This window comes from Rutilus rutilus (assembly GCF_951802725.1).
Source record: "Rutilus rutilus genome assembly, chromosome: 14".
Classification (NCBI taxonomy): Eukaryota; Metazoa; Chordata; class Actinopteri; order Cypriniformes; family Leuciscidae; genus Rutilus; species Rutilus rutilus.
The window spans coordinates 25298025-25311900 of NC_140219.1; the positions used below are offsets into that span (position 1 = coordinate 25298025).

At 37.3% G+C, this 13876-nt stretch overlaps 1 protein-coding gene across 1 annotated transcript; it reads left to right on the top strand.

The window, feature by feature from the left end:
- The first annotated feature begins 4766 nt into the window (after positions 1-4766).
- Positions 4767-13105, top strand: p2rx3a (purinergic receptor P2X, ligand-gated ion channel, 3a). Its single transcript, XM_084430373.1, has 12 exons — positions 4767-5075; positions 5819-5954; positions 6046-6117; positions 6216-6285; positions 6423-6606; positions 6728-6805; positions 8060-8201; positions 11651-11787; positions 11869-11962; positions 12059-12124; positions 12215-12292; positions 12384-13105. Exons 1-12 carry the CDS (start codon positions 4942-4944, stop codon positions 12498-12500), a joined length of 1308 nt encoding a protein of 435 aa, XP_084286499.1. The 5' UTR covers positions 4767-4941; the 3' UTR covers positions 12501-13105.
- Positions 13106-13876: the final 771 nt, after the last annotated feature.

Sequence of the window (13876 nt, forward strand, 5' to 3'; positions counted from 1 at the left end):
GTTGCCTTTTTTAAATGATTTAAAATTAAATTTAAATAACATTACTGTAATCATGATATAGGTATAGCCTAGGATATATAAAATAGATAAATCAAAACAAAACATACAGTATATCCCATCCTCTCTCGCTGTCAAACTCCTGTTCTTTCTCATGGATGACGTTGTATGTTGTCTTAGAAGGATAATCAATTTTTTTGTGCCATATATCAATAATGCCAGTGCTCAACGCATGTGTAATTTATGGGAAGTTGTGTCCACTCAAAAATGCTTCTCTGAAAGCTTTCTAGTTGGAGATGACATGACGTTGTAATTGACCACAAACATTATGGGCTTCAGTAAATGAGGAAATGCGATCTTCATTTTAAGTGTACACAATTTGCAAACGATTCCAGAAATGTCCTAGCAGGCCAAAGCAGCATCCGTCAGTAAATATGGGTTAGGCAGTATGATGGCGAACAGCTTTATTAAAAAAAATGTATCACTTTGATCCTATTTTTACGTTAAGTAGCATGTTTCTAAAATCGGGTATAGGTTTTCTTTGTCAAATAGAGCAGGATAATCTGTGGTTGGCAGTTCCATCTCATCTTGTTTGTAAAGGGAACCTGTCGGCAGTACAATAGCACATGGCGAATGGCATTACTGTTTACAAAACCTGATCTCATGGGAAAATTTTGCAAGGTGCCGATTTCATACGAAAACATGCGATTTTTAGAAAATTAAAAAAGCATTAAGGACCCCCCTAAACATATCGTACGAATTAATATAAAACTTATGTTAAGTATTGCCATGACTATCCCATGAGGACACGGGAGAGGATTTGTCATTGGCAGTGAAGTGACACAACTGACACTGGTAGGTCACATGACAATAATGTTAGTACGAATGTAGTACGCCTGGATTATATTCATACTACACACATTCATACTATATAGTAGGGATGTCCCGATACCACTTTTTCACTTCTGATACGATACCGATGCCGCAGCTTTGGCTATTTGCCGATATCAATCCGATATTTTTATTTTATTCTTGAACTAATACTACTAATAATAAAATATATGGAAGCACTTTGCTCAATTAGCCACATAAAAACATCTCACTCAAATGGAGAACAAATACTTCCATAGTCCACAACAACAGTTGATAATGAAAGACTGCCACTCTTTATTCAAAAGACCTTGAAATGAAAACCAATGCAATATGATGAATGTCCAAAAGATCATTTTTGCTTTTAAACAGTGTGTGTGTGTGATTTTGGTTGGGTGACAGTTGTAGGTTACAGTTTGACAAGAGTTTACAGTTTGACAAAAGCACAATGTTGTGTTTTACACAAATATAAATAGGCTAAACACTTTTTGCAGTTTTAATGATGTCCTGTATGAACAAAATGACGGAGTATAGCCTATGTTTTTATGTTTCCACTGTTCGATCGCGCCCGTGCCTCTCTCTCTCTCTCTCTCTGACACACACACACACACATTCCAGCATTGCAATATTGACATCGCAGCCTGTTCATTTTGCTGCGTTCACACCAAACGCGAATAAAGCGTCAAATTCGCGTCTATCGCGTTTAGTTCGATGTTTGAACAGTTTGAATCAATTCGCGCGTCTATAGCTGGTCCAAAGCGAGTGCACGCGAGTTTTATTTATTTTTATACCGTGTATTCTCCGTGTAAATCCATGCACCGAACCGTGATGCACGTACGTTCAATACGAATACCGTTCCACCCCTAATAGGTATCGGATAATAGATCATATTTTTTTCTCCCCTCCGATATCCGATCTAGCGTTCTGGGCCAGTATCGGCACGATGCCGTGGATCGGATCGGGACATCCCTACTATATAGAACATACTTTTTAATGGTCGTGAAGTAATTAGCCTACTTATTCAAAATAAGAACCTACTCAAGAGAGTATGCGATTTCGGACGCAGCCAATGTGTTGGTTTAAATTAGTGCGAGTTGGAGAGACCAGCAATAGTTGTAACCAGGGGCGTAGCACAAGATCCCGGGCCCTATGTATAGGCAGTCCTGATGGGCCCCCATGTTCCAAATAAAATATATTCCAGACTTTTCAAGGGCCCTCTCTCCCCTTGGGGCCCTGGTAATCAGTACTGGTTTTACCCCCAGTCCGACACCCCTGGTTGTAACAACATCAGTTTATCCACTTAAAAAGTAGGTGCAAGCATAAAATCGTGTTAAATTACGAAATGTGCATAATCTGAGATTGTCTGATAATCAGCAGATTGTCTTGTTTGATATAACATTTATTTAAAACATTCACCTTAATTAAAAAAACAAACTAGAAATACCATATCTGAGAACATGAGAGTTGTAAAACGAAAAATAAATAAATAAATAAATAAATGATTCTATGGGACCCTCAAACATTGAACAAAATGAGGCTGTTGTGTTTTTAATTGTTAGTCCATGTTATATGTATTTGCTCTGTAATTTTTTACGTAAAATGTTCCCAGTTTTTAACTTTTTGAATGAAAATGCTTTATAGAGTTTTTTTTTAACCTGATTTAATATCACGGTTTTGTAGGCAAGAACGAAGTAGTTGAGGGGAGGATCTAAGGGTATGTTTACACAACAACGATGTACCAACAACGTTGCCAAAACGATCCCGTTCACAGGGATCTGCGAAAATGACTAAAAAGGCTGTATTATACATGCCAAGGCAGTAGTTGGCGATGCCACTTTGTCAAGAAACACGCCGCGAACACGTAATACGCATGCGCATGATGTCACCGGTTTCACAAATTCACGTTTTTGTTGTTTACATGGAGACGGTAAAGGCATCGTTTTCACAACCTTCAAAAGCTCGCATTTTCAGGCCGTTGTCGTGTAAATGAACGGCCAAAACGCATAAAAAGTTTTCCCTTTTCAAGAGCAATGTAAACATACCCTAAATATAGGTGGTTCTTTAAAGGGGTGGTTGATTATGATTTCACTTTTCTATCTTTAGTTAATAAGCATAAACAACAACAAAGTTCAAAGCAAAGTGAGATCTTTTCTTTCAAAGAAATTGCTTTTTAAGGACTACAACAAACGGCTGGTAGGGACTACACGACATTCCTCCCGGGTTAGTGACATCACCAACCCTAAAATTTACATAAACCCGCCCCTGGGAACGCGATTTATAGATTATCAAGACAGAATATGCTAATCAATGACTAGAAGATAACTACACATAAGCTACATAAATTCATCAACTAACCATTCAGAAATGTTGTCTAGATGTTTTTTCTTTTTCTTGAGTCTCTCCTTCATTGTCTGACTCCGGTTTGAACATAAAAGGCTAAAAGTTTTAGAAATTTTCAGTGCATGTCTGTGTGAGGTAAAGGGACACTTTGAAGCTCCGCCCCCTTTGCCAGGAGCAGCAGCTCATTTGCATTTAAAGGGACAGACACAAAAATGGTGCGTTTTTGCTCGCCCTCAAAAAGTGTCAATTTTAACATGCTATATAAAAATATCTGTGGGGTATTTTGAGCTAAAGCATCACATACACACTCTGGGGACATCAAAGACTTATTTTACATCTTGTGAAAAGGGCATTATACCACCCCTTTAACACCTCTGGAACACAGGCATCCACAGCAAAAAACACAACTCGAAAAATGGCAAGACAATATCGGACAAAAGAGAACTGATACATAAGGCTACAAATATATGAAATAATGATAACTAAAACAGATGGCAACTATGGAAACAAACTTCTCAAAGGAAGTGAAAACAGAAAGAAACCAAATGCGAGTGTTCAAGAAAACACAAAAAGTCTTTTGGAAAATACAAATAATATGTGACATTTTGTTGGTGATCAGTGATATTGCATAATATTTTTCACATGAATTATACACTTTTTAAGTTACCATTTTTTCAGTTTAATTGGGGAAGGGGTTGATGGAGGTTGGTATAAAAATTATTTTGAACAAGTATAGTGGATTAATCCATGGCCATGCCCATATTTTAATGGTACAGCTGGTGTGGTTTGACAGGAAACATATACGATCCTAAACAATACATTGTAACAATGCCCGCCCACTTTTCAGCAGTGTTGTACCTGGAAGGTTTTTTTTTTACATTGTTTTCCATTCAATTCTCCCTTTGGGATTAAAAAAAAAAAAAGAGTCTTTGTTAAGTCATTTGTTTGGTGTATTTTGCTTGTTTTGACTCTAAATGGTGGAATTTTCTGAACAGCATCATGGGTAATGTAGTTTTTCACCTCAAATTCTGCTGTTAAACACAATTACTTTAAAAAATAAGTTGAAAAAATGCAGACTGACGGCTTCAACAGCAGCAAATAACATAGATTAACAACATCGTAGCTTGTTTTTAAAGGTTTAAAAGTTATCCCTATGGAGAAAGCATTCTTTCGCAGGTTTTGAATGATTGACTTGATAGCTATGTCACAAGGTGTTTTGAGTTTTTAGAAATGTACTTTTTTTACCAATATGATTGTAACTTTTTGGAGGAGAAATGAAAACAACAGTGGTAATGCATATTGTGACTGTATGTGTGGTGAAAATGCCAAAGACAAAATGCAACAAACATTTACAGTATGTGTGCGTAAAGAGCTTTCACAAATCAACTGATATAATTAGACGTAGTGATGAAATTAAATATAAATTTACTAAAGGTTTGGTTTGTAAAAAAAAAAAAAGTGAAACCTTTCCCTAAAATAAAGCTGAGAACAGAGAGGAGCAAATGAGCAGGCTATTAAGGAAATGCAGCCAAGGCCCCTTGGGGTCTGATGGAGGAGAGGCATGACCATGAAAAGGGGAGGGAAAATGTGGTCAAAAGTATATTTTTTTTCTTCCCAATGCATCAAGTAAAATAAGACGCACAGCAGTGAGGAACACACTGGTTCGTCCTGCACTGGATCTCGAGACTTTCTTCAGCGTACACTTGTTAGCATTAAACTACACACTCTTCTACTATGGCTCCCAAAATGCTGCACTTCGTCACTGATTTCTTCGTCTATGAAACGGCCAAATCAGTTGTGGTGAAGAGCTGGTCTGTTGGAGTCATCAACCGTTTCGTCCAGCTGTTGATCATTCTGTATTTTATCTGGTAAGCTTTAATTATGTCCTTGTTGCTAATATTAATTTAAACTCATTTTAAAGACTAGAGTGTTGGTGTAAGGGCTTGTAAATGGAGAAGAAAAAAAATTATTAGGCTTGAATGCAGTGATTGGATTGTACTTGATGGGATTAAAGAGCAGAAAATGTAATTAAACTTTGGAAATGTATATGTAAATGTTTTGAAATATGAAGGTTTGGGACTATTTAATTTAACTGCTGAAATGTATTATTTCTGTTTTGTTGCGTAAGTGTGTAAATGGGAGTAAGTGCACCATTAATGACTTTGATTATCTATCTATCTATCTATCTATCTATCTATCTATCTATCTATCTATCTATCTATCTATCTATCTATCTATCTATCTATCTATCTATTTATCTATCTAATTATCTATCAATCTATCGATCATCTATCTATTTATCTATATTTATCTATCTATCGATCATCTATCTATCTATCAATCTATCAATCTATCTATCTATCTATCTATCTATCTATCTATCTATCTATCTATCTATCTATCTATCTATCTATCTATCTATCTATCTATCTATCTATCTATCTATCTATCCATCTATACATCTATACATTTATCTATCTAGCCTGTTTATTACCCATTTAGATGACTAACTAACTTTTTAGCCAGATAATAGTAAAAGTATTTTATTTTTTATTTTTTTAAATCATTGATCTTAATATTTTTTGTTATGTGCGCGTGTTTGTGTTTTCAGCTGGGTGTTTCTGCATGAAAAAGGACATCAGCAACGGGACACTGGGATTGAGTCTGCGGTCATTACCAAAGTGAAGGGCTTGGGCAACTTAAATAACCATGTGATGGACGTAGCAGACTATGTAGTTCCATCACAGGTCAGCAAATGTACATTTTTGCACAATTACGTTTTGCATCCCCCTTCTCTTCAAAGTCTTGGTCTGAGGTCAACTTTTCTGCATTTTTCAGGGTTCTTCATCGTTCTCTATCATCACCAGAATGGTCATCACAGCCAATCAGATGCAAGGACGGTGCCCTGAGGTGACACCCAAACCTCAGCTGACTTTAAATATACTTCAAATATGCGACCTTATGTACTTACACACACTCTCTCTCTCTACTCTTCCCTTGTCTGTCAGACTGATAAGCAGTTTAATTGCACAACTGATGATGACTGCAATAAGAATAATAGCTCAAATATAGGGAATGGTGAGTTTGTTCTCTTTCTAAGGCAGACATCACTTTCAGGTCTACTAATACTCATAGTTCTTCAGCGAGTAACTATGTAGCAGAGAAGCATGCTAATACTTTCTAGGTTGCTTGATACATCTCTCCTATTTTTACAGGTATTTTAACAGGCACATGCTTGATCAACAATGTTACAAATAGTACAAATAGTACAAACAGTACAAATAGTACAAATAGTACAAATAGTACAAATAGTACAAACAGTACAAACAGTACAAACAGTACAGGAGGATGGTGTGAAATCAAAGGCTGGTGCCCTGCAGAGGATGACAGCTTTTCTGGGTAAGAAAAAGTGCAACCTTTTGGACTTGTAATTTAAATATTGTATACAATGGGGGTTGTCTTGTAATCCAAAATAGATAGTTTTAATGCTAGACACATTAATAAATCTGCTCACTCTCAGAACTCCAATGAAAGAGGTGGAGAACTTCACAATCTTCATCAAAAACAGCATTCGCTTCCCTCTGTTCGATGTCACTAGGTGAGTTTATTACATTTGCACAAGGATTAAAAACGATACTGTTGTGTTGTGAGAAGCCATTTCATTTAAAATGTATTTTTAGAATTTAATCTCATTTTAAAAAGTTGCTGCCTTCATTTTTTTAAGTACAATCAACTTAGATGTATAAGTAATTTCAACTTAAAGGGATACTCCACTTTTTTCGGAAATATGCTCATTTTACATCTCCCCCAGAGTTAAACAGTTGAGTTTGATATGATATGATATGTAATGATATGACGCAGCGCCTGAAAATAGGTCTAATAGGTTAGACAAACTTAGTCCCGGTCACGTTGGAAGAAGTTACCGAGCTGGGGACTATTTTCAGGCGCTGCGTCATATCATTACGCCTGCTGCACTCATGGTACAGCCGCACAGTTCCTTGATTATTACGCTGGAATGAGAGTAGTTCCTAGTCATATAGGCTTAGAAAATCGCAACTTTTCATTTTCCGTCGATCTCAGTACACGGTTTAACTACAGAAGAGTCAAGTTTTAAATAGGAAAAATATTGAAACTCTTTGGTCATTTTGAAAGAAATGCTACTGGACTCATCAGAATCAATGATCTATGCTAAGCTATGCTAAAAGTGGTACCGTCAGACCCGGAGTTCGGCTGAATGGATTCTAAAACGGTAAAACTCATCTGTTTAACTCTGGGGGAGATGTAAAATGAGCTTATTTCCGAAAAAAGTGGAGTATCCCTTTAAATTAAGTTAAACTGCCTTAAAAAATGAGTTGAATATTGTACAGTTAACCTAAAATAGTTTAAAACTGCTTAACTTCTTTTGACGAGTTAAAGTAATGAAAAAATATATGTTGTCATGACTTACTGTTCATATAATTTTTACTGTGTATGAATGTACCAAAATGTATTATTTTTCACATGTGAAAAAAACAACAAAAACATAATAATAATTCATTGCAAAATGGACTGTGGGTCAAATGATAGACTTATGTTCAATGGCGTAAAAATAAAACAAACAATATGTTGACTGCACTGTTCATATTCAATGATTTATCCATCTGCCACAATAGTGTAATAAAGTCCAATCACCTTGAATCATTAATTTGATTAATGTCAATAATTCAGTCAAAATGTTCATCAACAACCCTAAATTTATTGACACCTCTAAATATAATTAATATAGTGCCCTTATGAAAGAAAGCCCAAATAATAACAATAGCCTAATATTGCTTCAGACTACTGATGTGCTGTTTCTCTCTTACTTTCACAGGGGCAATTTCCCTTCAAGCTTAAACCAGTCTTACATTCAGAACTGTAATTTTGACCCGGTGAGCGCGCCGTTCTGTCCGATCTTCAAAGTGGGAGATATCCTGAAAGAACTCAATCAAAGTTTGGACCACATTACTGAAAAGGTAGGTTTACCAACTCAGCTTTGCCTTTCATCTCTTCCTATTTTCAATTGATCAAAGAGATCATTGAATTTCATCGTTTTGACTTCTGCCAGTTTGTTACAGCAAAAGTTGATATGCCTCGTCTTGATCGGCATGGTGCTACACAATAGTCTGGTTTGTGAGTTGATTAAAGGCTAATTATACCGATATCACGTATTTCCATTCGCAGAAGAGTCTTTGTTATAATATATATTGCTAGGACTGTGTTGGAGCCCCTGTTGCCTTCAGAACTGCCTTAATTCTTCATGGCACAGATTCAACAAGGTGCTGGAAACATTCCTCAGAGATTTTGGTCCATATTGACAGGATAGCATCACTCAGTTGCTGCAGATTTGTCTACTGCACATCTATGATGCGAATCTCCCGTTCCACCGCATCCCAAAGCTGCTCTATTGGATTCTGGTGACTGTGGAGGCCATTTGAGTTTAGTGAACTTACTGTCATGTTCAAGAAACTAATTTGAGATGATTTGAGCTTTGTGACATGGTGCATTATCCTGCTGGAAGTAGCCATCAGAAGATGATACACTAGTCATAAAGGGATGGACATCAGCAACAATACTCAGGTTGGCTGTGGCGTTTAAATTATGCTAGCTAAATTGGTACTAACAGACCCAATGTGTGCCAAGAAAATATCCCTCACACCATTACACCACCAGCAGCCTGAACCATTGATACAATTCAGGATGGATCCATGCTTTCATGTTGTTTACGCCAAAATCTGACCCTATCTGAATGTCACAGAGACTCATCAGAACAAACAACGTTTTTTTAAATCTGCTATTGTCCAATTTTCATTTTTCATTTCACATTTATTTGTATTGCGCTTTTCACAACACATATAGTTTCAAAGCAGCTTTATAGAAAATGATTGAAATTATAACTTAAATTTTAGGCGTTCTTTAAGTAAATATTATAAGTCGAAGGGTTTGGCTGACAAATAAAATTTGGGAAACCCTGGTCTAGAGAAGAAGAGCCTCAGTAACAAAAGAACAGGGCTTATTAGAAAGCTCTTTAATTTAGTTCTCACTAGTAACAATTTGTGGGAAAGCTAAAGCTTGTGAAGGTGGAGATTAAGCAGACAGCGGACGGAGAGTGACTGTGCAGCGCATGTAATTTATTCAGACACTTCCAAATCAAAAATATATCATGAGAGCTTTTCAGCTGGAACTCAAACTTCTGTTTCAACACTTTAGCGCGGCTTTCACGTTCACAGCTCCTTTTCACTCGTCTCTCGACACCTGTTAGTGCCATACATTCAGTTCCCCGCACTCGCTCTCCACCCAGCGGCTGCCGAACCATCCCCCTCTTCCACACAATTATTATTAGAGAGCTCTCTAATTCAATTCTTACTAGTAACAATTATTTTTAAAGAGCTCTCTAATTTAATTGTTAATAGTAAGAATCGAATTAGAGAGCTCTCTAATTTCATTCTTACAAGTAAAAATGAAATTACGCCAAGTAACGCTGGGAACGTTTTAAGCTAAAATGGCTTGCCATAGTGCGGTAAAAATTTTCCTTCACCAGAAATCGAATAGCCTAGACTTCCCCATGGCTCAGGTTTGATGGTTGTTCCTTTATCCTTTCAAATTCATTGCTTCATTTATTTTCTTTCATTTAGCTTTCTCTCTGGCTTCTGCCTGCTTTCAGTGTGGCAAAGAACAGCTCAGCCTCGTCATTCTTCCTTTCTCCTTTCTCCAGCAACACCGTGAAATCTCTAAGCCCTTTATGGCAAACACTATTTTACTGTGCTGCTTTGGCCCCCTGAAGGAGAAAAAAAAAGAAAATAAATGAAGCAATGAATTGTAAAGGATGAAGGAACGACCATCAAACCTGAGCCATGGGGAAGTGTAGGCTATTAGATTTCTGGTGAAGGGAAAGGCTTACAGCACCTGGTATTCCCAGGCGGTCTCCCATCCAAGTACTAACCAGGCCCGACCCTGCGCTTCCGAGATCGGGCGAGATCGGGCGTGCTCGGGGTGGTGTGGCCGTAAGCGAACGACACAGCCAAGAGTGAACTAAAGAAGGCACACCAGCAGCAGCACCTGAGAGGAACAGAACCCTTTTCCCCTAAAGTGTTTGTGTTTTTAAAAAATATTCCCGCTTTAACTATAGTCAGCTCAGTTTGCTGAGTGAGTTTATCCCCTGATTTCACAGACAAGGCTTAAGGCTATTGTCCCAGACTAAAATGCATGTTTGAGCTGTTTTATCTGAAAGCAACTTGTACTAGCATATCTTAAAATATCTCAGTGCCATTGTTTCGTCTCAAGATGCACATCATTTATGGGTTTTTTTCTAAGACAGGTTTATAAAAGCTACTTAAAGGGTTAGTTCACCCAAAAATGAAAATTCTGTCAGTAATTACTCACCCTCATGTTGCTCCAACCCCGTAAGACCTTTGTTCATCTTCGGAACACAAATTAAGATATTTTTGATTAAATCTGAGAGCTGGCTCACTCCTCCATAGGCTTCTAAGACACTATAACTTGCTGGCCCAGAAAATGTATTAAAGACATCGTTAATATAGTCCAAGTGACTCCAGTGGCTCAATCTTAAGTTTATAAAGCGACGAGAATACTTTTTTTGCGCAAAAACAAACACAAATAACGACTTTATTCCACTTTTCATTTCCTTCTCTCTGGGCCTCGAGTCTTTTCACGTAGTGTTTAAGCGCAGCGCGTCTGTGTTGCACATCACCACGTATCACACACATGACCAGCGTCGCCCAATAGTGAGCCTACGTGTGACGTACAACACAGACGCGCTACGCTGTTAACACTACGTGAAAAGACTCGAGGCCCAGAGAGAAGGAAATGAAAAGTGGAATAAAGTCGTTATTTTTGTTTGTTTTTGCGCACAAAAAGTATTCTCGTCGCTTTATAAACTTAAGATTGAGCCACTGGAGTTATGGTGCAAGTTATGGTGTCCATAAGCCTGTGGAGGAGTGAGCCAGCTCTCAGATTTAATCAAAAATATCTTAATTTGTGATCCGAAGATGAACGAAGGTCTTACGGGGTTGGAACAACATGAGGGAGAGTAATTACTGACATTTTTGGGTGAACTAACCCTTTAAATGTCTCAATTGAACTAAGGCCTAATCCTGGCTTAAAGGGATAGTTCACCCAAAAATAACAATTCTGTCATCATTTACTCATCCTCATGTTGTTCCAAACCTGTATGAGTATCTTTCTTCTGTTGAACACGAAAGAAGATATTTTGAAGAATGTTGGTAATCAAAAACAGTCGATGGGCCCCATTGACTTCCATAGTATTTTCTTTCCAACGGCTACCGTCAACTGTTTGATTACCTTGCAATTCTGACTTTATTTCTCGCAGTTCCGAGTTTTTAACTCGTCGTTTCTGACTCTTTTTCTCAGTCTTTCTCTTTTTCTGACTCTTGTTTTTTGTCAGGGAGGAGAGATTGGAATTAACATCAACTGGAAGTGTAATCTTGACTATGACGTGGAGAAATGCAACCCCAAGTACTTCTTCACACACCTAGATGCTGCTTTCAAGCACAGCAAAGCCACTAAAGGATATAACTTCAGGTATAGCACATGAACACACATGGCTGCTCGTGCACCGTTCCGGCTTTTCTGCCACTGCATCTTGTTTTTTGTCTCTTTCAGGTTTGCTAAATACTATCAGTCCGAAGATGGGACCGAGTATCGAACGCTTCACAAAGCTTATGCCATCCGCTTTGAAATAATAGTGTCTGGCAATGTAGGTATTTTGTACAGCCGCCCTATACGCTATATAAAGCAGCGTTTGTGACACATATGGGCTTGTGTGTGTCTAACTTTGCGTATCTATTTGCAGGCGGGAAAGTTTAACGTTGTGCCGTTTCTGATTAATTTTGTCGCCGCATGCACTTCAGTGGGATTGGTAAGATTATTGTGACATGCATGCAAAGATTAATACTGGCAACAGCAACAACAAAAAACATACATATTTGACCGTTGTATATTTTTGCAGGCTACAGTGTTCTGTGACATCATCCTCCTCAACTTCCATAAAGGGGCCGACGAGTACAAAGCAAAGAAATTCGAAGAGGTGCCAGATTGTTTATCTGACTTGAGTTTGCTTATAAGTATGCAGAGGTAAAGTAGAGCGATGTCTGATCTTTCTATGCCCTTTGTGACAGGTATCAGGCATTGTGCAGGAGTCGAAGGGACCCTGCCAGGGCAGCCAGATGTCAATCAAAGTTTTGGGGAAGAGCTCAAATGACTCTGGGACCTTTTCTATTGGACGACAGGAGTGAGTCACGTGTCCCGAACAAACCCACGAGATTTTCTAATAATTATACTACTTATTTCTTGATTTTTTTTATTATTTGTAGTTTCTTCAAGTAATAATATAAATACCATAGTTTGGTTTAAGTCTGTGAACCTTTAGGGCTGTTACTGCATCGAAATCAAGAAAACGTATTAATGTAAACCATCACATCTATACACTAGAGGTCAAATGTCTGTAAAGACCTGCTCATTCTTTATCCTAATAATCAAGTCTAGACTTTCGAAATTATATGAAATAACACAAATGTAAGTATGAGTGTTACGCGCAACTCTCAAATGTTAAACATTTCTTATCTTATATTTGAGCTTGAAGGAGTTTCCATGTGTGCTGGACACTTGTTGGCTGCTTTACAGTTTTTATCAACATATTATTTTCTAAATAAATTCACAATTTATATATGTGTATTTTAAGCATTTAACCCTTTTGTTTTGGATCATTAATACACGTTAATGCCAACTGCATACATTTTGGCAAGTGTGTATATTTATTGGAATTTTACCATTTCACCCCTTATTTCCTTTAAAGGGATAGTTCACCCAAAAATGAAAATTCTGTCATTATTTACTCACCCTCAAGTTGTTCCAAACCTGTATGAGTTTCTTTGTTCTGCTGAACACAAAGGAAGATATTTGAAAGAATGTTTGTAACCAAACAGATCTCGGTTCCCATTGACTTCCATAGTAGGAAAAATATATATAGTAGTCAATGGGGACCGAGATCTGTTTGGTTACAAACATTCTTCCAAATATCTTCCTTTGTGTTCAGCAGAACAAAGAAACTCATACAGGTTTGGAGCAACTTGAGGGTGAGTAAATAATGACAGAATTTTCATTTTTGGGTGAACTATCCCTTTAATAAATCTATTTTACTCTAGGTACACAAAACAGTAACACTTAGGACCCATTCGGACCCTGCGTCCATTGCAATGGACATCACATGTCAGCCCTTTTTTTTATTATTACTTCTGGAGCATTTCACCTATAGTTTAAAGCCTGCAGTCCATGAGATTGGACGTTTGTCATCCAATCAAATGTCAGTAAAGCTCTGCATGTGGTAATTAAAAAACAACAACACCACATTGAAGAGAAGCATGGCAGCAGTTCACTCCAAACACAGAAATAACCTTTTCTATGGTTTTATTTACATTTTTTGATATGTTTGCCAGTATTTCATAGTTTGTATGTAAAATAGAAGGATTGAACTTATTAATTAAAGTTAAAAATTGGGATTTTTTCAAATGTGTCTGTCCATTAGAATGTACAGTGGGTTCAAACGCCTGTTACTGAAATCACATGTCCAGTGATGCTGATTGAAATTTCCCCATATAAACAGTACTAATAC